This window comes from Mustela nigripes, chromosome 2 (genome assembly GCF_022355385.1).
Source record: "Mustela nigripes isolate SB6536 chromosome 2, MUSNIG.SB6536, whole genome shotgun sequence".
Lineage (NCBI taxonomy): Eukaryota > Metazoa > Chordata > Mammalia > Carnivora > Mustelidae > Mustela > Mustela nigripes.
Window position 1 is genome coordinate 93,092,674 of NC_081558.1, and position 25,469 is coordinate 93,118,142.

Consider the following 25,469-nt stretch of genomic DNA (forward strand, 5'->3'; position numbering starts at 1 on the left):
GTAAGCCTGATGATTCACAGACATGTACCCCTGGGGCAAATAATACAATGTACATTAATAAAAATAATTTTAAAAAATAGTGTAAGAGATGTCATGGCCCATAGGTTACTAATAAAGGAAACTAGAGTCATGTTTTCACTGCTGGACATTCCAGAGACAGAGTGGGAGGACAAGACGGTAATGATTACATGTAGGAAATCAAAACTATTGGAAACAATGCCTGACTAAAATTACTAAGTAACAACTTCCACAGAAAATATGCTCATGATGTCATAAACCTACACAACCTTCACTACATGTTTGTGAAAATGATGTAATCAAGTATCAGGGTTAAGAACAAATGTTTTATTGAAAGTATCTATTACTTAATCTAAATGCCCACCTACAATTCTGGTAAAACTGTTTAAAGACAGCAACTTATAGTAACTTAAAGCTAACTGTTTTAAATTAGCTTTATGCTTTACCTGAATTTGCTCATAAGCACCAAATGTACAATAATACCTACCCTTTCACAAAAATGTATATAAAACATACTTGGAATAACAATAGAAAATCAATATATACAAATAATTAAAAGAAAACAAGGAACACAAATAACTGTAACATAATACAGTAAACTATAGTATATAAGAAACGTTTCATGGCAATTTGGTTTAAGGCAAATGCTGGAAGGGTTCTATGAAAGGACAAAGAATTTCCAGTAACAGGTAACCAGAGAAAGTTTCACAGAAGAGATGAGCTCCCAACTGGGACTTAATGGATCAGTAAAATTGGTACAACTATCATGAACAGAATTTAGAAAGCAAGGATTCCAGAAAGAACAAACACCACGAGCTAATGCACAGAAGTGGGAAAGCACAAGACACCTACACACAGAGAAGGACAAAGAAATGTATCTGACTGAAAGAAAGGTTATGAATAAGGAAACAATAAAATAGCAGGTTTTAATTTAGAACAACGTTAAGTCAAACAAAAAGGCACTTCTTGTTATTTGAACAAGTTTTTAAAAAGGTCAACATGCGGCACCTGGGTGGCTCCATGGGTTAAGCCTCTCCCTTCGGCTCAGGTCATGATCTCCAGGTCCTAGAATCAAGCCCCATGTAGGGCTCTCTGCTCAGCAGGGGCCCTACTTCTCCCCGACCCTCGCCTGCCCTCTGCCTATTTGTGATATCTCTCTTTGTCAAATAAATTAAGAAAATCTTTTTTAAAGGTCAACTTGACTCTATTTTTTTAAATGGAACTGAAAAGAAAAAAGACTTCCTACTAAAAGTAGGATGGTAACAGTTCAAACCCCATATAAAGTGAAACCTAAAAAAATGAAATTGGGGAAAGGAAAAGAAGAGACAGAAGTAGAAGACACTGTAAAATAAAATTTTATCAGATGAGACTCTAATTAGATATAGGAGAGAGGGAAAGGAAGGGAGGATGAAGAAACTCAATGGTGACTCACATTTTAATTGTGAGTTCTTGGAAGAACTGAGATAGTTTTAACAAACTTAAGGAAGTCCCAACTAAAACCCAGTCAACAGGAGAAATATTACATGAAAAATTAATAATAGGTAACAAAGCTAGTTTGAGAAAGGAGATACAAGTCCAAATGATGAGTACATTTCAGAATGTGATCATCAAGTGTGTAGGCTTAAGCAACAAAAGTCGTATTATAAAGAGATTATTGTTTCTTAGAAACATAAAAAGAGAAGTGCTATAGAAAATGACAAGTAGGCAATTTGGAAAAGAAACACAAATGATCAATATTTCAAAACATATTGTTAAAAGTTTACACCACTTGGAAATATTCAACGTTTTAATAATCAGTATAATCAACAGTAAGATGGGCAATGCTGTGTATTTTGCTGCGTGAAAGGCCAACCTATAATACACACCCAAAGCTTTCAAAACACAGCATATCTTTCTGACTGACCAACTCCAATTTTAAGAATTTAGGATTAAAAAAAGATCAAAAGATCTAGCAAATTTTATTTGGGAGATAGTTTATATCAGCATGGAAAATGTATTTGTGAGATAGTTTACATCAGTATGGGTTAGATTAATGAATAACTTTTAATATAAATGTTTGATGATACACATCATGTAGGTATGTTCTCATCTCCTATCATCACAAGAATGTGAGTACATTACAATGAGATATTCTGAGAGAGATTCATATAACTTTTATTATAGTATACTATTTTAATTGTTTTTGGTTGTTTTTGTTCATCTCTTAATATGCCTAACTTATAAATTTAAAGTTTACTGGGGTGCCTGGGTGGCTCAGTCAGTTAAACATCCAACTCTTGCTATCAGCTCAGGTCATGAACTCAGGGTCATGAGACTGATCACAGTGCAAGGCTCTGCTCTGAGCGTGGAACCTGCTTGAGATTCTCTCTCTCCCTCCTCCCTCTGCTCCTCACCCTCACTTCTGTGCACACATGCTCTGTCTCAATAACTAAATAAATAAAACTAAACTTTGTCCTAGATATGTATATATATATAGGAAAAGAATAGTATATATACTGTTTGTTCCCATCTGCAGTTTTAGGCATCCACTGGGGGTCCCCTGTAGATAAGGGGGAGGGATACTGTACAGGCTTACATATATAAAAATATATACTTACATGTATATGTATAGAGAGAGAGGAAAAAACAGGATAAAACAAACATAGCAAAATGCTAATATGTGGATAATCTGTATGAAGAATCTGCATAGAAAATTGTGTAAAATTCTTGCAAATTTTCTACATCGGAAATTATTTCAAAATAAAAGAATTTTAAACACTGGGGGGGGTGACAATTTAACAAAATTAACATTCATATATTCATACTTACTGAAAGTCTGACACTAGTACACAGCAGTAAACAAAGCAGATAAAAATCCCTACCTTCTCTTCTACCAGGTGGAGACAGACAATAAATACATAAGTAAAATGTATATTATGTTAGAAATCAAGTGTTGTGGAAAGAGGGGAACACACACACACACAATCACCCTCTTCCATGTGTGTAAGTCTCCTTGGTAGGAGTGAGAATTTGCAATTTAAAATACCGCCTATAGGGGATGTGACAACAAGATGAGACAGGGCTCTAATATAAGGTGCAAGCCTAACAGAATTCAGGAAAAGTATATGATGGTGGCTTAAACCAGTTTTGTAGTAAAAAATTACTGACTCTATTTGAAAACTGATTAGACAGGATATGCTGATATACTGAATACAGGTGAGAAAGAAAACATCTAAGATGACTACAGCTTTAAAGCCTGAGCAACTAAAGGGTAGAAGACACTGTTATGGAAAAGAGGTGGGTGGGGATAGGCAGCTTGGTAGTTTGGTTTTTTAAACATTGTGGCCCCATTAAATTTCTAAAGGAAGGAACTCAATAGACATATGAATAACTCTGGAGTCTAGAGTAAAGTCCAGCCTGGAGATAGCAATCTGGGAGACATAAACTTACACATGGTATTTAAAGTCAAGAGACTGGATGTGATCACCAAGGGAGTAGTGGGTCAGTTGACAAAGGAAATGATGTTTTTAATCTGTTAATATAATCATAGGGTTAGTATAAACATGATATAGTGTTTGTTTTATTTTATTCATTTGAATAGAGAGCTACAATTACGAATATGAATTAGGACAACTACAATATAAGAGTGGTTTAATAACACCTAATGGTATACCAAAAAGAAATGCCAATAACGCAATGCCCTGTAAGAATTTAAAAATAAAAAAATACTACCCATAACAGAAAGTCCTTACACTATTTGTTTTCATATGGCTGAGTAAAAAAACAAAGTCAGAGATCATGAAGTCTTAGAAAATATAAACAGTATTATTATAATAGCTAAACAAAGCATTTATCAATCAAAACTCAAGAATTGTCCAAAATGGAGCCAACTGACTCAAACTGTCTGAAGCAATCTTTAGAACAGGTATTGGAACATATGCAAATCTGGTCAATCTGACAAAGACACCTCTCAATATAAATTAATGGCTTGGCATTTTGGCATTCTTGACAGAAAGACTTCGGGAGTTTAAGATACAAGTTTAAAACCAAGCTTTGGGGGCGCCTGGGTGGCTCAGTGGGTTAAGCCTCTGCTTTTGCCTCAGGTCATGATCTCAGGGTCCTGAGATCAAGACCCACAAGTCAGGCTCTCTGCTCAGCGCGAAGCCTGCTTCTCTCTCTCTCTCTCTGCCTGTCTTTCTACCTACTTGTGATCTCTCTCTCTCTCTCTCTCTGTCAAATAAATACATAAATAAAAATCTTAAAAATAATAAAAATAAAACCTAGCTTTGCCACTTATATGCTGTGTGGGACCTCAGCAAATTACCACTTCATACTTTTGTTTTCTGCTTTGTAAACTACATCTAAGATTATTTCAGGTACACCTGAGTGGTTCAGTCGGTGGAGCCTCTGCCTTCCACTCTTGTCATGATCCCAGGATCAAGTGCCACATCAGAGAACCTGCTACTCCCTCTGCCTACCTCTCCCCTTGCTTGTGCTTACACGCACTCTCTCATAAATAAATAAATAAAATCTTAAAAGAAAAAAAAAAAAGACTATTTCATAGTATTGACGGTGTAATTAAATGACATAAATAGCATCAGCCTAGTGCAAAGCCAGGGTAGAAATTCAGGAAGTTGTGTTGTTTCCAAGATCAAGAAATGGGCTTGAGGCAGGTGGAAGTAAGTATAGATACCCATGTGAACTAAAGAGTATGAAAATATGGACCGAAGTCTAACACAAGTTTCCAGAATGCACTATCCTACCCTCCAAATTCTTTTTCAATTCTAAAACATGAGATGAAAATGTACTATTTATCTATTAGATTATGAAATAGCAATTTTAGTAAATTTAATTTTATTAAAAATTAAATCAGATTTCTAACCACAAGGAGCTAAATCTGGATATGCATACACCTTTTCAACAAGAAAAGCAAAATTGTTATAGAGATGCAGCTACAGACACATCGAAATTAAGACACATTCTATAATAACAACATAATAGCTCGCTAAAGGGGTGATAAATTCTCCTTAGGGGAAAAAAGGCATTCTTGAAGAAGGAAGCACTTAATCTGAAACTTATGAAGTTAAGAATTTCAACTGGAGGAAAACAAATTCAGGTAAGTAATCATATAGGCAGTTCATACTCCTACCTTCAGGCAAGTTTAGTCTTACTTCCAATTTGTACCTATAACTCATGAATCCTAGTGAAAACAATGTAACATATCTATAGCCTCAGAAAAATCATACAGTGATAGTAAGGAGAACTAGATAGTCTCCAGCATCTGAGTATGAAACTCTTTTTCTTTTCCCAAAATGCTTTCATAATGGATATTCTACCACCAAATATACAAAACTGATAAGTAATATAAAGAGCAATTTTAATATTATGCCTTTTCCACTGCAATTTTTTCCTTTTAAATAAAGATGGAATGTAAGATTGTAGAGAAAATAGTACAAGTCATCCCTCCAACCTTCAAATTTAAGACTGTGCTAAAAAATGAAAGGCTATAAAGATTCATTGAAGCTAATTAAAAACTGAGGCTAAGAAACATGAATAGAATAGCAATAACATGAAAAAAAACTCACAAGGACATATTTATAATAACTGGTTAATATTACCATTAATATTACCATCAACTGCAACAAGTACATTTCATTTGTATAATCCAAACCAACAAACTATACTTTAAAATCATATTTATGAAATGATTATAAACTTTAATGTCATTATTTATTGATTTTACACAATATTTTTATCTTGAGATATGCTAATGATATTTGCTGTTAAATAAAGATAATCAAATCCTGAGCAGGGGGACCTAAACAGACACTTTCCCTAAGAAGACATACAGATGACGAAGAGACACATGAAAAGATGCTGAACATTAATAATAATAAAGGAAAGGCAAATCAAAACCACAATAAGGTATCAAATCACACCCATTAGAATTCTAGTATCCAGAAAACAAGAAATAACAAGTGCTAAGCAGGGATGTGGAGAAAAGGAACTTTCATGTACTGTTAGTGGGAAATGTAACTGGTACAGCTACTATGAAAACCAGTCTCAAAAAATTAAAAAACAGAAATGCCATATGACCTAGTAATTCCACTGGTGGTTATTTACCCAAAGGAAATGAAAAGACTAATTCAAAAAGATATATGCACCTCTATGTTCATTGCAGCATTATTTAAAATAGCTAAGATACAGAAAAAAACCTAAATTGTGCACTGATAATAAGTTAGATGGAGAAAGACAAATACCACATGATTTCATTTATATGTGACACCTAAAAAAAACAAAACAAAGAAGACAGAAAGAGAATGATAAATATAGAGAAAAAACTAGTAGTTGCCAAAGGGACAGGGGAAGAGATTGGGGGGCTGGATGAACAAAACAAGTAAAGGGGACTATGAGATTCAAACTTCCAGTTATAAACTAGATTAGTCATGAGGATAAAAAATACAGCTTAGGGAATATAGTCAATAATATTGTACTAACACTGTACGGTGACAGGTAGTAATTACACTTATCATGGTGACCACTGCATCATATATCGAATGGTCAAATCACTATGTTGTACACCTGAAACTAATAAAACATTGTATGTCACCTATACTTCAATAATAAAAATTTGAAAAAGAAAAGGCAAGCTCGTGTCTTTTAGAAATAGATTCTGAAATATCTACAGATGGAATGATGTCTATATGAACTTGAAAATAAAATAGGAAGGAAATAAGGGGTGGAGAAATGAAAAAGCCATGACTTGATAGCTGCTGTTGCTGGGTAATGGTTATATGAAGAGTTCATTATAGTATTATGCCTCTCACAAAAGAAGACTGAAATGTTCCGTAATAAGAACTTTCATAAAATAGAGAAAAAATTGCTAATACCAAATCATATCATAAAAATGAGTACAGAATAGTACAAACCTTAAACCTTCACATGGTGAGTGATACTGTCTGAGAGCTTATGCTACCTTAAACTGAATGATGACTGGTGTACTCAAAAAATTTATAAAGAGGGGCACCTGGGTGGCTCAGTGGGCTAAGCCTCTGCCTTCAGCTCAGGTCATGATCCCAGGGTTCTGGATCGATCCCCGCATTGGGTGCTCTGCTCAGCGGGGAGCCTGCTTCCCCCACCCCGCCCCTCCTGCCTCTCTGCCTCCTTGTAATCTCTGTCAAATAAATAAATAAAATCTTAAAAAAAAATATATATATATATATATGTAAAGATATCCTCTCGAAGTACAGATATCCAGAATACTTCTAAACTTCTCAATCATGTATCAATGAGAATATATTCTCACACTAGGCCAAAATCCCCAATAATACTACCAAAATGCACACTTAAGAGGTCACAAAACATCAGAGCTGCACCTAAAATGCAAGGAGGTCACAACTACTACATCTCATTTCATATTAATCATCTTCTCCATGTCTTTACATGGATCATAATTTATTTACAAGTGAAGCATGGAGAGCAAAAAAGATACTAAAATTGAATTACTTTCCTGATCACTGTCAATCCAATTCATGAAGCAAAGTTTCCAAGAATCTCTAATATGTATTAACAGAACTAGAATTAACAAACAGCTTGTATCAAGCCCCTTTACTCAGTAACGATTACAAGAACAAAGACAAGTATAATACATACTGGAGGCCGACCAGGACGACCCCTTTTTCTTTTTCCTTTGATCTCTGTCTCTTCAAGTTCGCTGCCAGCATCAGAATGGGCAGTAGTTTCATTAGTTGAATCCCTAGAAAACGTGATATATTATTTTAGCGAACAAATTAATTCATATATACAATGCAGTTCTGTTCCACTACTTTCCTTACCTCCTGGAATATGGCTGTAAGAAGTGTTTTTTCTTCCACTTCCAGAAAAAATCTTTAGGAAACTAAAAATGTTATACTTCCTGTCTGTATCCCATAACTCTGAGTGACATGAATCTCCAAATTAATAGATAAACAAAGAGAAGGAAATGATTGTGGAAATGGCAGCTGCTATACAAAATATAAATGAAAATCCAGTTGTAAAAGATGAATTCATCAACACAAAAAAACTAACTCTTAAGAGGAATTTTGTTCATTCTGTAAAATCAGGAAAGTCAATAGTGTGCTAGTAAAAGTTTAACTGCCTCTTCAAAAAAATATGATTAGAGGGGCGCCTGGGTGGCTCAGTCATTAAGAGTCTGCTTCGGCTCAGCTCATGATCCCAGGGTCTTAGGATTGAGTCCCACATAGGGCTCCCTGCTCTGCGGGAACCCTGCTTCTCCTCCCACTCCCCCTGCTTGTAGTTCCCTCTCTCGCTGTGTCTGTCAAATAGATAAATAAAATCTTAAAAAAATATATGATTAGAAATGTTACTGATATAAAGGATATGTAACAATTTACTGACAAAAAAATACACAATATTTTTATTGTGAATTCCATATAGCTAATCCATTCACATAAAATGATAATTTTACCACTCTTGTATCCATACCTAACCTCTGGCTGCAACTGATGAACAAACACAGTTCTGACATGAAAGATCACAACTTCTTTACTGAATCAGTAACACTTCTCAAATACAAATACAAAAACTTCTCACTATGAGTGTTATTATAACATAATGGCTATAAACCTGGTATACCTTTAAATTTAACCTACATTCTTAACAATAACTTCATCACATTAGGTCTATAGACAAATGACAAAATAATAAATTGAGCCCTGATCTGTAGTGTTTGCTGCTTTTCTCAATGTAAGTAGTCCTACTACAACTTCAAATTGCCAAAATGGTATCAACAGACTTGAGAAGTAATAAACAATAGTAGTACACCACTAAAAAGTATTTCTACCATAAAAATACAATAGGTATAAATAAAAACACAAGAACATATAAAATAGTAATATGTAAAATAATTAGAAAGTGGTGAATTTGAGGATTTGTTACATTTATTTTTAATATGATTTATTTAATTTTAAGTACATCAAGCTTAACTTTATAATGGCAATGTTAATTTCACTGGGTCACAAAATTCCTGTAAATTTAATATTTAACTCTCCAAGACAATACAGGCTGGCTCTAGCATACACCACTGAAAAGATATACATAGTATGAACAACTTCTTAATTAAATTTTATGTTACTAACAGTATAAAGGATATGCATAAAACTGCAAATACAGAACAAGGAATACAGCAAAGGGGAGTCCAACATACAATCTATTATTTCTCCATCTGCTTCACTGAATGCTCTCAGTGTCATTTCCTCTTTGTGTCGGGTGCCTAAAACTTAATTCTTTACTATCTGCTACTCTTCCCTTTATACCACACTCGATGGGAGATCTCATCCACTTGACGTATAACTTCTATCACTTCAACACATTATCAATAGACCTGATCACCCATTTCTCTTTTCTCCAAAGAAGACAAAGGGCTAACAGACATATGAAAAAAATGCTCAGCATCACTCAACATCACTCAACATCATCAAATCAAAATCAATGAGATACCACCTCACACAAGTCAGAATGGCTAAAATTAACAACTTAGAAAATAACAGATGTTGAAGAGGATGTGGAGAAAGAGGAGCCCTCTTTCACTGTTGGTGGGAATGCAAACTGGTGCAGCCACTCTAGAAAACAACAGGGAGGTTCCTCAAAAAAGTTAAAAACAGAACTACCCTATCACTCAGAAATTGTACTAGTAGGTATTTACCAAAAGGATACAAAAACACAGATTTGAAGGGGCACATGCACCTGAATGTTCATAGCAGCAATGTCCACAATAGTGAAAATATGGAAAGAGCCCAGATGTCCATCAACAGATGAATGGATAAAGATGATGTGGTATATGTATGTCTGTATACACACACACATGCACACGCACAATGGAGTATTACTGAGCCATCAAAAAGAATGAAATCTTGCCATTTGCAATGACATGGATGGAATTATAGGGTGTTATGCTAAGTGAAATAAGTCAGCGAAAGACAAATACATATGTTTCACTCAAATGTGAAATTTAAGAAACAAAACAGGATCACATAAGGGAAGGAAAGATAAGATAAAAACAGAGAGGAAGGCAAACCATAAGAGACTCTTAACTACCGGAAACAAACTGAGGGCTGCTGGAGGGGAGATGGGTGGTGGGATGGGATAACTGGGTGATGGGCATTAAGGAGAGTGCTTGATGTAATGAGCACTGGGTGTTATATGCAACTGATGAATCAAAAAGTCTACCCCTGAAACTAATAATATACTATATGTTAATTAAATTGAATTTAAATTTTAAAAGGTTTTAAAAACAGACCTGATCATCTACAATTCAAGATTTTTAAGTCACATGTAACATGCTTCTTTGAATGCCACATCAAATTTACGAAATACCACATATAAAATTAAGTGCAACACTGACTTATTTCTAGCTCTCTGCTCAAGGCAATATAATTAACTGATTTATTTAGATAATGCATAAGTGTACTTTGGGTTGTTACGCAAATTTATCATGGTCACCGTTATCCTGTCTTACTCATACTCCTAGAATCATTATCAATCTTCCTCTTGTGCCATTAGCTAACAAGTGTTCCCATGACGTCCCCCATATAATAATTCTCCAATTCTGTCCACGATTATTACCATAATAATCATGACTAATAATACCCTGAATTAATTTCAACTTAACTATTTCTAGTTTCCTCATGCAAGGCATAAATATAAATACCTGACGTATTGCCAGTAAGATTCTTAACATCGCAATATTTCCTTATTTGCAAATCTTCAAAGGTGATCTGGTATTTAAAATTGTAAAAAGAGGGGCGCCTGGGTGGCTCAGTGGGTTAAAGCCTCTGCTTTCAGCTCATGTCATGATCCTAGGGTCCTGGGATCGAGCCCCACATCAGGCTCTCTGCTCAGCAGGGAGCCTGCTTCCTCCTCTCTCTCTGCCTGCCTCTCTGCCTACTTGTGATCTGTCTGTCAAATAAATAAATAAAAATAAAATCTTTAAAACTGTAAAAAGAAAAAAGACAGATTTCTGAGGAAGGTGGAGAGCAGGAAGATCCTAGGCTCACATCAACCCACAGGTAGACCTAGAAACCACCCACATCAAGATTACATAACCCAGAAAACTACCAAGACTGTTTTAACAGACTCCCCACAGGCAAATTTAGGAAGAGGCCACATCAAAGAGGAGAGGAAAGGCAAAGATTTGCTGGGAGCCAAACAGACCCACAAGACTGTCTAAGGGAGGTCAGGAAACCACCAGCACAGACAGGAGAGTAGAACAGATACCACACCAAGCACACAAGGTACCCCATGCATAGAGGACCCATACTAGGAAGACTAATCACTGTAACATTTGGCTTTAAAATCCAGAGGAGCTTAACTTTCCAAGTTCTCACCATCACCAGGGCTTAATATCAGAAACTTTAAAAATTAGCAGGCTGCCTCTGTGAGAGCTGGAGGGCAATGGGAAACCGAGTCCTTGCCCTTAAAGAAAAGGCGGGGTGGGGTGGGGGGGGGGCAGCCGTGAAATAGCAGTAACAAACAGCTCCAGGGAGATTCAGAGCAGAAGCAGCAGTCTGAAAAATGACTTGGGTTAAGGAAGAGAGATTTGTTTACTAATCTCAGTGAATATGCTGAAGGTGTCCAGATCTTTGGGAGACTCCTCCAAGAACAGAAGAGCTGGCAGGCGCCATTTCCCTCCCTCTTACTCAGCCTAGATACATGGACACATATAGAACTAGTATGAACACACTCTCCATCTAGCTTGCTAACAGCACCCTTACCTCCATGCTTTCCTGTGGACCTGCCCCCTCCAGGCCCACCTCCAAATGAGTCTACACAAAGCTGTATCATAGGTATGGAATTGTGCTAACATCCCCAGCAGGGACTAGGAACAGTGCAAAGTGACTCCTGCCCTGCGTAAAGGGGAAGAAAACCACACATACCAGTTTGACTGCAGCACAGGCAATGGACTTGGGGCAGACAGCTGGTCTGACTACAGGTACTTCCCATATGCAGTCCCTGGAGGTCCCTGCAGGCACTTCCCACCAATGAAAGCTTCTCATGAGATAGTACCTGCAGTCTGATGCTACTGGAGCTCTGGCAAATGTCTGGTCCGACCTAACTCAATCCCAAGGCCACCCAGACAGGCACACTAATAACAAAGAACTAAACTCTGCCCACAACAGGCAGGAAGAACCATTAAAGAGGACCAAACTGAAGGCAAATACAGCTTACCCACAATAGCAAAATGCATACAACATTCACAGAAGACACCCCCGAAACCAAAGGTTTTCAATTAGGGGACAATGCACTGTAGGGAACTAGAGGACATCTTATTCATAAGGCCATTACTTTCAATAGGAGGAGAAATAGCCAACTTTTCTAAAACATGAGAGATAAAACATAAGACACAAATAAGTGACAGAGGAATGTGTCCCAAATAAAAGAACAGGACAAAAATCACAGCTAGAGACCTAAAATGAAATGAAGGTAATATGCCTGAGAGAAGATTTAAAGTAACAGATACTCACTGGATTTGAAAAAAGAGTACAGGACCTCAAAGAGAGCCTTAAAAAAGAGGTAGAAAATATTAAAAAGAACCATTCAGAGATGAAAAACTCAATAACTAAAATTAAAAATACACGAGAGGGAATAAATAGTAGACTAGATGAATCAGAAGAATGTATCAGCAACCTAGAGGACAGACTAATGAAAAACAATAAAGCTGAACAGGGGAGAGAAAGAAAAATAAATAATAATAAATGGAAACAGACTCAAGCAGGATGCCTGGATGGCTCAGTTGGTTAAGCATCTGCCTTCGGTTCAGGTCATGATCCTCAGGCCCTGGGATGGAGTCCTACATCAGGCTCCTTGCTCAGCGGAGAGCCTGCTTCTCCCTCTGCCTGCTGCTCCCCCTGCTTGTGTGCTCTCACTCTCTCTGTCTCTGACAAATAAATGAATGAATGAATGAATGAATGAATGAATAGATAAAATCTGGGGGGGGGGGGGGGGGATAGACTTAAGGAACTCAGTGACACCAATAAGCGTAACATTTGCATTATAGGGAACGCCGAAAAAGAAAGGAGAGAAAATGGGGAATAAAATTTATCTGAAGAAATATGGTGGAAAGCTTCCTGAATATGGGAAAGGAAACAAGAAATCCATATTTAGGAGGCAGAGAAAGCCCTCTCCCCTGCAAATCAATCCAAGGAGGTGTCCACCAAGACACATAGTAATTAAAATGGCAAAAAGTGATAAAGAGAGCATTTTAAAAGTAGCAAGAGAAAAGGAAACAATTATATACAAGGAAAACTCCATCAGGCAATGAGCTGATTTTTCAGCAGAAACTTTGCAGACCAAGAGAGTGGCATAATATATTGTCACTGAACAAAGTACAGAAGGGAAAAGACCTGCAACCATGAATACTCAATCCAGCAAGGCTATCATTCAAAATAAAAGGAGAGGGCGCCTGGGTGGGTCAGTGGGTTAAGCCGCTGCCTTCGGCTCAGGTCATGATCTCAGGGTCCTGGGATCGAGTCCCGCATCGGGCTCTCTGCTCGGCAGGGAGCCTGCTTCCCCCACCCCTCTCTCTCTCTCTGCCTGCCTCTCCATCTACTTGTGATTTCTCTCTCTCAAATAAATAAATAAAATATTAAAAAAAAATAAAAGGAGAAATAGTTCCCCAGACACACACAAGTTAAAGGAATTTATGACTACTAAGCCAACTTTACAAAAAATGTCAAAGGGGACTTTTTAAATGGAGGGAAATACCATAAAGCAAGAGTAGGAAAAGCAGGAAGCAGTAAAAATAAGTATGTCCATAAAAGTCAGTAAAGGGATTCACAAAAGCACTGAATCACTGTATTTTACCCTGAAACTACTATAACAATGTATATTCATTATACTGGAATGAAAGTAGTTTTTTTTTAACTTTTTAAAAAATAAAATAAAAATTATAAATAATATTGATCTAGTCCAGGACTACATAGTAAATATAATACACTTCAGGGTCTTAAAGTCTGTCTACTATTCAACTCTATCATCATAGCCTGAATGCAGCCACATATAATATATAAGTGAATGGACATGTCTGTAGTCCAATAATATTCATAAAAACAGAACTCTGAGCCACTAGCAGTAGTCAATTCCTGATCTAGCTCATCTTATTCACCGCCACTAAAAAATAATAAATCATACTGCATTTTTTCTCAATACAGACCAAAACGATTATGTTTACATATACTGTGTGCTATTTATATACATTATCTACAAAAAACATGTACAAAAACCTTGTAAGAAAACACATTATATCAATACAAAAAAATGCAAGATCTGAAAATCTGATTATCTTGTTTATAGTCACATACCTAATATGTGGCACAGTATATTTAGATCTCTAGGTAGACCTGAATTCTCCATCTCCATGTCTAGCATACTAGACTGCAAATACTATGTTTTCTTTTTCTCTTGTGTGGACAGAATCTACTAGTGCTTTTGATGCTTTTTTTTTTTTTTAAGATTTTATTTATTCATTTGACAGACAGAGATCACAATAGGTAGAGAGGCAGGCAGAGAGAGAGGAGGAAGCAGGCTCCACGCTGAGAAGAGAGCCCGGTGCAGGGCTCGATCCCAGGACCCTGAGATCATGGCCTGAGCCAAAAGCAAAGGCTTAACCCACTGAACCACCCAGGTGCCCCACTTTTGATGCTTTAAATCAGAAAGCAACTATAGGAACATGTCTGGTCTAGCATATAATACATAACCCATTAGTGAAAATAATTTATCCTTGAGCACTACACTTTACTGATAAAAGAGAAAGGTACAATATATTTTCTAATTCTGCCAACTTCAGCCAGTTTAAAAAATGATAGCTATAATCAACAAATTACTAATACATTCCAATTAGTATATGTGTATATATGTGTATATGTGTATACACATATACTAATAAATGTGTGTTTATTAGAATATACAAGAATACATATGTAATTTTTTTTACTTCAAGCAATAGGAGGATATAAGAATACAAGGAAGAGTTACCCTAACTCTGAATCCCAAACTGAAGAATAACAGTTTGACTACTACCCTGCCATAAATATTTATGATTTTGCATATATAAATACATATCAAAATACAATTTATTTCATTGTTTTATTTTCTTCTTCTAACTATATTTGTTTTAAATTTGTTAATTAATAGGAATCTTCCATGCAAGTACACAGAATTCTGGAAAAGTATGCTTCATAATACAGTATGCTTCATAATACATAGGAAAGTTATTTAATTACTTCCCTTTCCATGAGCACTCAGACTGTCTCTAGTTTTAAACTATTAAAGAGCTGAAACAATTATCTTGTACAGTTAACTCTCATTATATAGTAACAAATTGGCTCTCTAGGACAGACACAGATCCTTGATCAAAAATTCAAACTTTGACCAACTGCTGCAAAAAACCTACAAATACCCTGCCAATGTTTAATGTTCACATTTATACTACTACTAGACAGAAGAGAGTGGAAGAACCAGATCAAATCTTATAAAAATGAACTTTTATTCCCTAAAACACTAAATTCTGTCTACCTCTCTCCATTTGCACTGTAACCACCTCAAGTTGTCAATAGAACTGGCTTGCATACTGCAATACCCTCCTCTTAAAAGGTCTCCTTGCCTCTACTGTTGTCCCTCCCCAATAATCACTATACTACCAAAGAGTGATTTTCTAAATCTATCCCATGCATCTCTTCCACGCTTAAAATCCTAAACTGACTTCTTACTATCCCTAAAAAGAAAAATTCAAAATTCCTATTATCATTTAAGCAGGTCCCTGTATGATATAGCCCCACTCTACTCACAAGCCTTAATCTCATGTAAATCTCTATCCCCAACCCTGAAAAAAAAGAAAAAAGAGAAAGAAGAGCTTTATTTCAGTCTCTCAAACATACCATGAGTCCTCCTAACTCAGGGTCTCTGTAAATGCCATTCCTTCAATCTGAAATTAATACTCTGATCTCTTCTTCCCAAACCTTTCCTCTGCTTTGGAGTTAAGCTCAACCCTTTTCTATAGAAGAGTAGACTAAATCAAGGCTCATGGTAAAATTTTCACAAAATTCTCTAATTTATCATCCTAGCACCTCAATGGCAGATCTATATATTTGTGATTACTTCACTAATACCTATTTATGTAAGTTTCATGAAAACATGGACTGGATCTCTACTACATGCTCTTTCTCTCAAGAACCTAACATACCTTCAGATACTGTACTATGTAGCAGAATATAAAAATATGTGGTAACTGGTAATATTTCACAATGCCTAACAGTAAACACCACAAAGGTGACAAATTCATCAGTGATAACATTATCTAAATAAGCTAAGAAATAACAAGGCCACAAAAAAAATTTTTTTTAAATGTCATTCACTAGTTCTTGTGTCTACTTACAATAATTATTATTGAACTAAACATTAAGAATTGCTGGGTCAAAATATTTTTGTTTTTGAGGAGATCATAGAGATCATTTTTTTTCTCCCTCTTTTTTAAAAAAGATGGCATGGAGCCCAACATGGGGCTTGTACTCAAAATTATGAGATCAAAAGTCAGATACTCAACCGACTGAGCCACCCAGGAACCCCAAGATCAATTTCTAATATACTGTCTTCACTACAAATGATGGAAACTGAAGTTTACAAATACTAAGAAACATATTTCTTTTCACTTACAAAATGCAGACATGGTATTGCTGGCTGGCTGGAATAAACAAGGTAATATATTGCTGTTATAATATCTGTCAAAATCCTCAGAGAACTGTATGCCCCCAACCTATGTTCCTTAGATCTCAACTTGACCAAGAGTACAATCTCCCACTGACAGACTGAATGCAAAATTCACTTATCCACCTAACAGATCACCACTATCCACTACCCATAATCATAATACAGGCTTACATTTTAACGAGAAAAATTCAGTTACTCACCAAAAAAATGACGTTAAATACTATTGTATCAATGTAACTTCTCCTTAAATGCAACATGTATTTAAATACAATCTCTGTTCCATATTTAATCAAACACATATTTCTATTGGGCCTACCTAACAACTAATAGTCTAAGATAAAAAAGTGCAGTTTAGGCAGAAACAAGGGTTATAAAACATTATGTTAAAGTATGGTACTAGAAGAAAAGCAAAGAACATTACAAAACCACAGGAGGACACCTACCCCAACTCTGAGTGGAAAGAAGAGTTTTGCTGGAGGCATGACACATATACTAAGACCTATAGTATTAGTGAGTTTGCCAGGTAAGAGCAGAGTTAAGTAGGAACTGCTGGCAGGACAAAGATTTAAAAAAAGAAAGAAAATATTATGTGGAGACCTCCAAAAATCTCTATGTTAAGAAGTATTAAGACATGAGTTAAATACTTAGAAAGGGCTTAAATTTTATCTCCTGTATTTGGAGGGAAAAAGGAATATAGGTATGGATGGTTTTTCAAGCAGGTAAAGACATTTAGACACCTTTTTGTCTTAGATACCTGAAGGAAAAACACAAGGCCGGAAAATGAGGTAAAAGGTGCCTACAATCTCTTAGTAAAGAGATATATAAATGAACCAGGACAATACAAATATAAATAATTACATAAACCGTTGATCACTCTCATTATATCTAAACCATTGTTGTCATACAGGATCACAGTATGCAAGTTCCTAATTTGTATCCTGATGAAACCTACAAAAAAGAAAGTATCTGCTACTACACTAATTGTATTTCCCAAAGAATACAAAATAAGACCCAATTCTAGATCCATCCTACAATTCCAACAAATCTAATGAGATACTACTAAAAATGCCAATGCAACTGGAATGGCCCAACAATTGCAATCTCAGCAAAGGAAGGTGGAGGAGGTAGGAGGGTATGTGTTAGAGAAACAGTATGATAGAGGATAGGCGTTTATATACTTCTGTATATAATGAATGGTCCAACAACATATTTATACTTTGCAGGCGATTCATTTTCTATCACAACTTGTAGCACAAAAGTAGTTAAACAATTTGTTAAAGAGTAAGAATGGCTCTGTACAAATTTACAAAAATTTATAAAAAAATTTTTATAAAAAACAGGCAGCATGCCAGCCTTGGGCCATGGGTCATAATATGCTAACCCCTGATAAGGAGAGTAACATCTTTGCTCAATAACACAAAAATATTGATATTACTACAGCAAGGGCCATGCAGAGATATGGTAATTACACAATCTAATAGGTTGTTTGATTTTAGACATACTGCTCAACTATCAGAGAACCTATCTGATGTGTGTCATTAAAAAAAGCATTTCATATACAAAAAATGTGGTATTTTTTTAAAAAAATTAGAAAACTGTAATACTTACTGTAACACTGGTAACTCTGAAGTAATCATTGCTGAAGAGGTCTTTCCACAATGCAGCAAAAGAACCAAGTGCTGTCCAACTCAAAACTTTTTAAATAACCTCAAAGTCAATCCTGTTATTTAAAAAAAAAAAGAAAGAAAGAAAATTATTTTATTTCCAGCTTTATTGAGGTATAACTGACAAATAAAATTGTATGATATTTAAAGCATACGTGATGATTTGATATGCATATACATTGTGAAGGACTCCTCCTCATCAAATTAATTAACATATCCATCATCTCACAGGTGAAGGTGGGATATTGCTATCCACCTTACAGAAAATAAAAAGATTATTAGAATGGGACAGTTGTATGCCAAGAAATCACATAACCCATTGTTAAACAAATTCCTAGAAATATAAAAACTGCCAAAACTGGCCCAAGAAAAATAGAAAATCTGAACAGACATACTGATGTAAAAATCCTAAAAACAAAACAAAACAAAAACAAAAAAAATCTGGCAAACAGAATCCAACTACATATTCAATGTAATATATGCCACAGGCAAGTGGGATTTATTCCAGGAATGCAAGAGTGATTCAACTTAAAAACAATGGTCAATTTAATACATTAATAGAAAGAAAAATGAGCTACACGATCATCTCAAATTACGACAGAAAGCATCTGGCACAATCTCAAGGGAAACCAAAAAGCCAAATATTCTTTCATAATAAAAACATTTTAAAAAACTAAAAAAGGAACTTTATTAATATGATAAAGGCCACTTATGAAGAATACATAGGTGGCTTCATCAATAGTGAAAGACTAAAATAAAAGCATTCGTCCTAAAATCAGGAAGAAAACAATAATGTCCATTTTCACCACATCCTTAGAAATGTACCACTATACATTTTGGCAAGAGACAAGAGACAATTAGTCAAGAAAGAGATATGAATTACACCTAAACAGAAAAGAAGTAAGTTATCTGCATTCACAAATGGCATCATAATAGTTTATATACAGAAAATCTCAGAGAATCAACAGCAATAAAATATTAGTAAAGAAAAGTTGCAGGGTACAAATAACATACAAAAATCCACTGTGTTTATTAGAACTGAATAATGTATCAATGGTGCAGGATACAAAAATTACTATGAACAATTTGGTGGGGTTTTTTTGGGTACACTAACAATGAACAAATCAAGAAGGCAAGAAAGGAAAAATTCGATTTCTAATACTATCAGAAAGAATAAAATAATTAAAAATAAACAACCAGGTCCCCTGGGTGGCTCAGTCAGTTAAGCGTCTGCCTTGGGCTCGGGTCATGACCCCAGAGTCCCGGGATCAAGTCCGGCATTAGGCTCCCTGTTCAGCGAGGAGTCTGCTTCTTCCTCTCCCTCTGCCCCTCCCCCTGCCCTTTCTCTCACTCTCTCTCAATTAAATAAATAAATCTTTTTAAAAAAATTGTTTAAAAACATAGTAATAAAAAATAAACAACCAGGGTGAAAGACCTGTACACTGAAAACTACAAAACACTGCTGAAAGAAATGAAAGAAGATACCAGTAAATGGAAAGACATCCACTGTTCATGAATGGGGAAACTTATTATTGTTAAGAGGTCAACACTATCCAAAACAATGGATATCAATATCCCCATTACATTTCTGCATAAATAGAAAATTCCATCCAAAATTTGTATGGAATCTCAAGGAAGAGTCTCCTAAAAGCCAAAACAACACTGAAAAAGAAGACCACAGTTGGAGGTCTCATACTTCCTGATTTCAAAACTTAACCACAAAGTGACAAAAATCAATACTGTGTTTCTGGCATAAAGACAAAGAACAATGAAAAAGATCCCAGAAATAAACCCTCACATACACTGTCAAATGAATTTTCACAAGGGTGCTAAGACCATACAACATGGAAAGGACAGTCTTTTGAACAAATGATACTAGGAAGAGTAGACATTTACATACAAATGAATAAAGCTGTACGCTGACCAGACACTATATACAAAAATTAACTCAAAATAGATCAAACATCTAAATGTAAAAGCTAAAATTATTAAACACTTTTTCAGAAAACACAGAGCAAAAACTTCATGACACTCTATGTGACATTAATTTCTTATATATGACACAAAGAGCACAAGCAGCAAGAGAAAAAACAGGTAAGACAGACTTCATCAAAATCAGAAACTTGTGGGGGCACCTGGATGGGTCTGCCGGATGAGAGTCTGGCTCTTGGTTTTGGTCCAGGTCATGATCTCACGGGTCATGGGATCAAGCCCCCAGTAGGCTCCGCACTCAGCGGGGAGTCCACTTAGGATTCTGTCTCCTCTCCCTCTACCCCTCCCCTGGTCGCAAGCGCATGCATGCTCCCTCTCAAATAAATGTTTAAAAAAAATCAAAAATTTCTGTACATCAAAGGACACTATCAAGAGAGTAAAGAAGAAAGCAAAAGAGGGGCACTCAGTGGCACAGTCGATTAAAGCCTCTGACTCTTGGTTTCAGCTCAGGTCGTGATCTCAGGGTCATGTGAGAGTTGAGAATGACTAAAATTAAAAAGACCATTTCAAGTGTTGGTGAGGGGACAGAACAATAGGAAATTTCACATATGGCTAAAGGGAATGAAAAAATTGAATAAACTCTTTCAAAAAAAGATTGGCCATTCCTTAAAAAGTTATATATACATTAACCATGACCGAGAAATCTCTCTCTTAGGTATTTGTCGAAGTAAAAAGAAAGCTTACATTCATACAAAAACATACATTCAAATGTTTCTAGCAGCTTGATTCTTAATTTCCCAAAACTGGAAACATCCCCCAAATGGCCTAAAGCAAGTGATTGGATATATAATATGGTACATCTATACAATGAAATACTATCAAACAGGGGCACCTGGTTGGCTCAGTTGGTTAAGCATCTGCCTTTGGCTCAGGTCATGATCCCAGGGTTCTGGGATCCAGCCCAGCATAGGCTCCCTGCTTAGTGGAAAGCCTGCATCTCGCTTGCTCACTCTCTCCCTCTCTCTCTGCTGCTTCCCCTGCTTCTGTGCTTGCTCTCTCATCAAATAAATTTTTTAAATCTTTAAAAAAAAATACTACCATACAATTAAAAGGAAGACTGCTACTGACTGATACATGCCACAACATTTATGAATTTCAAGTGCATAGACTATCTCCACACTATATAATTCCATTTATGAGATATTATAGAAAAGTACAGAGAACAGATCAATGGTTGCTAGAGGTTGGGGGAGAAGAGGACTAACTTAAAAGAGACAGCTTAAGAGAGACTGGGGGTATATGCTGCATACAAATTAACACTTTTCTTTAAAATCCAACTCGAATTTTTTATAGAAATTACTGAAATTATTCTCAAATAAATAGAAAAAGAAAAAGGAACTTTAAGAACCGAAGCCTGGAAGAAGAACAAAATCAGAAGATTCATTTTACCTAATTCCTATAAACATACAAGCTTACAAAATTTTATATAAGAAACACAAAAATGGTATGTTTTATATATTGCCATGCAATCTGCATTTTTCACTAAGGAAAGCACTGTGGACACTCTACCTCATTTGTTTTAATTATTATTTCTTAATATGTATATGTTTTTAAATGATTGTTTAAAAGTATTTAAGCCATTTTTCAGTGAAAATTTAGCATGTCTCTAATTTTTTACCACCGTATACAATACTGTCATCTATCCTTTCTCAACTACACAAATGTATTTGTAGGACAGATTTCTTGTGATGAACATTTATAAAACATTCATACAAATTTTTACTGCCAAATTTCCCTCTAAAAATACTGTACCAATATATACTCCTCTCACCAGTATATGTTGAATTAGTTAAATATAAAAATATACTCACTATATATTGAAGCTTATTTAAATTACCACAGATTTAGCTTTATACCAATACACCTTTAAAGGAAAAACATATCAGTACACCTTTCCTGCTCTGTAACCACCTTGCTCTGAAAAGAAAGTCCACCCTAGGCTTTCAGATCATATACCAAGATGTCTAATGACGATTTGGGAACATTTGCAAGATTTTGAAAATTTGAATTCATGGAGATTTTATTTAAGAACAATAATCCGGTGCATTCTTATCCTCTACTCACTGTTTTGAGTGTCTCATTTTACTGAGCACATCCAACTCTGTCTTAGAAATCTGTACATTTTGCCTTGTGTACTCTGTACAGCTTTAGAACTATTTCCCTCAGTGGAGAAGATATAAATAAATGATGAGTTCCAGCCTTTCCCTTAACATTATGCCAACCCTTAATCTAATTATTTTGTTCTAACTATAGTTTTAAAAGCCTTGTTTATACTTAGTATTTTCCAGAAGCCATCCTAACGTTATTCTAAAGTTCTATCAATTTTATAAATCCTCCTTGGCCACATATGAATCTATTCTGTTTTTACAGGTCGTCTTCTTTAAACTGGTTGTAACTAGATTGTCTTTTTTTCTTACTACTAAGGACACCCAACATTAATTAAATAAGTATCTACTGAGTAGTAACTATGTGCTAGGCATTGTGTTAAATATGATTTTCAAGAATGAAAATTTCCCATTTTTTCAGTTAGCTTGGTTTCAAAGATACCCTACATAAAAGAACATCCCTTCCACCTGCCCCCACCCCCACCTCTCTCTGGCATTTTTTCTAGTATCTAAGTACACTTCTCATGATGAGGAATTTTTTTCTCTATGCTGACCTGATTACTTCGTCCATTTCTCCAATCAGTTCTCACTCTCAAAATGAAGTACAAAGAGCAGTTTCCCTTATTTTGTCAAAATTATAAGAGGCTTTTTTTAAAATGGCAGAACTAGAAAATATCAGGCAGAACATCAGTAAGGACCTAGGTAAACTCAGTAACTTCACCAATCAATTGGATATAACTGACATCAATAGACTGCTTCATCTATTAACAGCAGAATTCACATTCTTCTCAACCTCACTTAAAGCACTGATCGGACTGACCAAATTATGAGCCATTAAATACAAATTAACAATCTGAAAAAATAAAAATCATATAGTGTAGGGGCACCTGGGTGGCACAGTGGGTTAAAGCCTCTGCCTTCGGCTCGGATCGTGATCCCAGGGTCTGGAATCAAGCCCCACATTGGACTCTCTGCGCAGAGAGAGCCTCCTATCTCCTCTCTCTGCCTGCCTCTCTGCCTACTTGTGATCTCTGTCTGTCAAATAAATAAATAAAATCTTAGAAAAAAAAATCATACAGTGTATACTTCACACTACAATGAAATTAGAAATCATCACCAAAAGGAAAGCTGAAAATCCTAAAATACTTGGAGATTGAACAACACATTTCTAAGTAAAACAAGTCAAAGAAATTTCAATAAAAATGTTAAAATATTTTGAGATAAATGAATACTAAAATACAACTTAATAAAATTTGTAGGTGCAGCAAAAGCAGTGCTTAGAGAAAAATTTATAGCATTGTATGCCTACAATAGAAAAGAGAAAATCTAAAATCAATCATTTAATAAGCTTTCATCTTAGGAAACTAGAAAAAGAGCAAAAGCAAGCAGCAGATTAGAGGAGAAATCAAAGAAGTTGGAAACAGTGAATCAACAATGAAAATAAACGAAAGCAAAAGTTTTTTTCAAAAAGATCAAAAAATCAATAACCTTTAGGCATGCTAATTAAGAAAAAAAAAAGTAAGACACAAATTTCTAAAATGAGAAATCAAAGAAGAAATTTCATTACAGAATCTGAAGACATTAAAAGGATAAAAGGGTATACTGTGAACTATTCCCAGAAATTTGATAACTTAGAGGAAACAGACCAAGTCCCTGAAAGATACTACCTATAAAAAATATGAATAGTTCTATTTTAAGAAACTTAATAACTAATAATCTTCCAAGATAAAAAGTCACTAGACCCAGATGGGTTCACTAATGAATTGTACCAAACATTTAGGGAAGAAGCTACACAAATTTTGTACAACATCTTCCAGAAGACATAAATAGAGGAAATACTTCCTAACTTATTCTATGAGGGCGTCACCCTAATACCAAGACCAGACAAAGACATTATAAGAAAACCATAGAGCAAGATCTCTCACAAAGATGTAAAAATCCTCAAAAAAAAATTAGCAAATCAAGAATTTTAAATGTCCTGAAAGAACTGTATACCACAACTAAGTGGGATTTACCCTAGGTATGCACAACTACTTAACATATGAAAATCAAGTAATGAAACCTATCACACAAGAGGCAAAGAAGAATAATCAAGTGGTAGTATCAATAAATGAACAGAAAGCATTTTCACAAAATTCAACACACATCTGTGATTTTAATAAAACTCTCAGCAAGTAAGATAAAGGAGAACTTCCTCAACTTGATAAAGAACATCTATAAAAATCCTACAGCGGGGCGCCTGGGTTGGCTCAGTGGTTTGGGCTACTGCCTTCCGCTCGGGTCATGATCTCAGGGTCCTGGGATCGAGTCCCGCATCGGGCTCTCTGCTCCGCAGGAAGCCTGCTTCCCTCTTTCTCTCTCTCTCTCTCTCTGCCTGCCTCTCTGCCTACTTCTGATCTCTGTCTGTCAAATAAATAAATAAAATCTTTTAAAAAAAAATAAATAAATAAAAATCCTACAGCTAACAACTGATATAACTGTGAGAAACTAGAAACTTTCCCACTAAAAACAGGAAGAAAAAAAAAGGACAACTCCTTCTTACCATTCCTTTTCAACACTATTCTGAAGTCCAAGCAAAAGCAGTTAAGACAAGAAAAGAAAATAAAAGGTACACAGACTGGGAAAGGAGAAATCAAACCTCCTTTGTACACATACTACAGAACTGTCTATGCAGAAAATCTAGAAGACTAGACACCCCTCCCCCAGAAGAACCCCACCCTCTTGGAACTAATTAGCAAGTATAGTAGGGTTGCAGGATATAAGGTTAATATATAAAATACCCTTCATATAAGCAAACAATGAATAACTGGAATTTGAAATTGACAACACAATGACATTTACCTTGGCACCTAAATTCAACAATATGCACAAGACCTGTACAAGAAAAACTGTAAAACTCTGATGAACAAAATCTAAGAACTAAATAAGTGGATAACAATTTCACGTTCCC

At 35.5% G+C, this 25,469-nt stretch overlaps 1 protein-coding gene across 3 annotated transcripts in view; it reads right to left on the reverse strand.

The window, feature by feature from the left end:
• Positions 1 to 25,469, reverse strand: part of STAG1 (STAG1 cohesin complex component) — a 428,530-nt gene that overhangs the window by 289,270 nt on the left and 113,791 nt on the right. For all 3 annotated transcript variants that reach the window (XM_059390978.1, XM_059390976.1, XM_059390977.1), the window contains 2 exons: positions 18,367 to 18,478; positions 7,651 to 7,753 (listed from right to left, as the gene is read on the reverse strand). In XM_059390978.1, coding sequence (XP_059246961.1) covers positions 7,651 to 7,753; positions 18,367 to 18,395 — 132 coding nt within the window. In that variant the 5' untranslated portion in view covers positions 18,396 to 18,478. The remainder of the gene's footprint in view (positions 1 to 7,650; positions 7,754 to 18,366; positions 18,479 to 25,469) is intronic.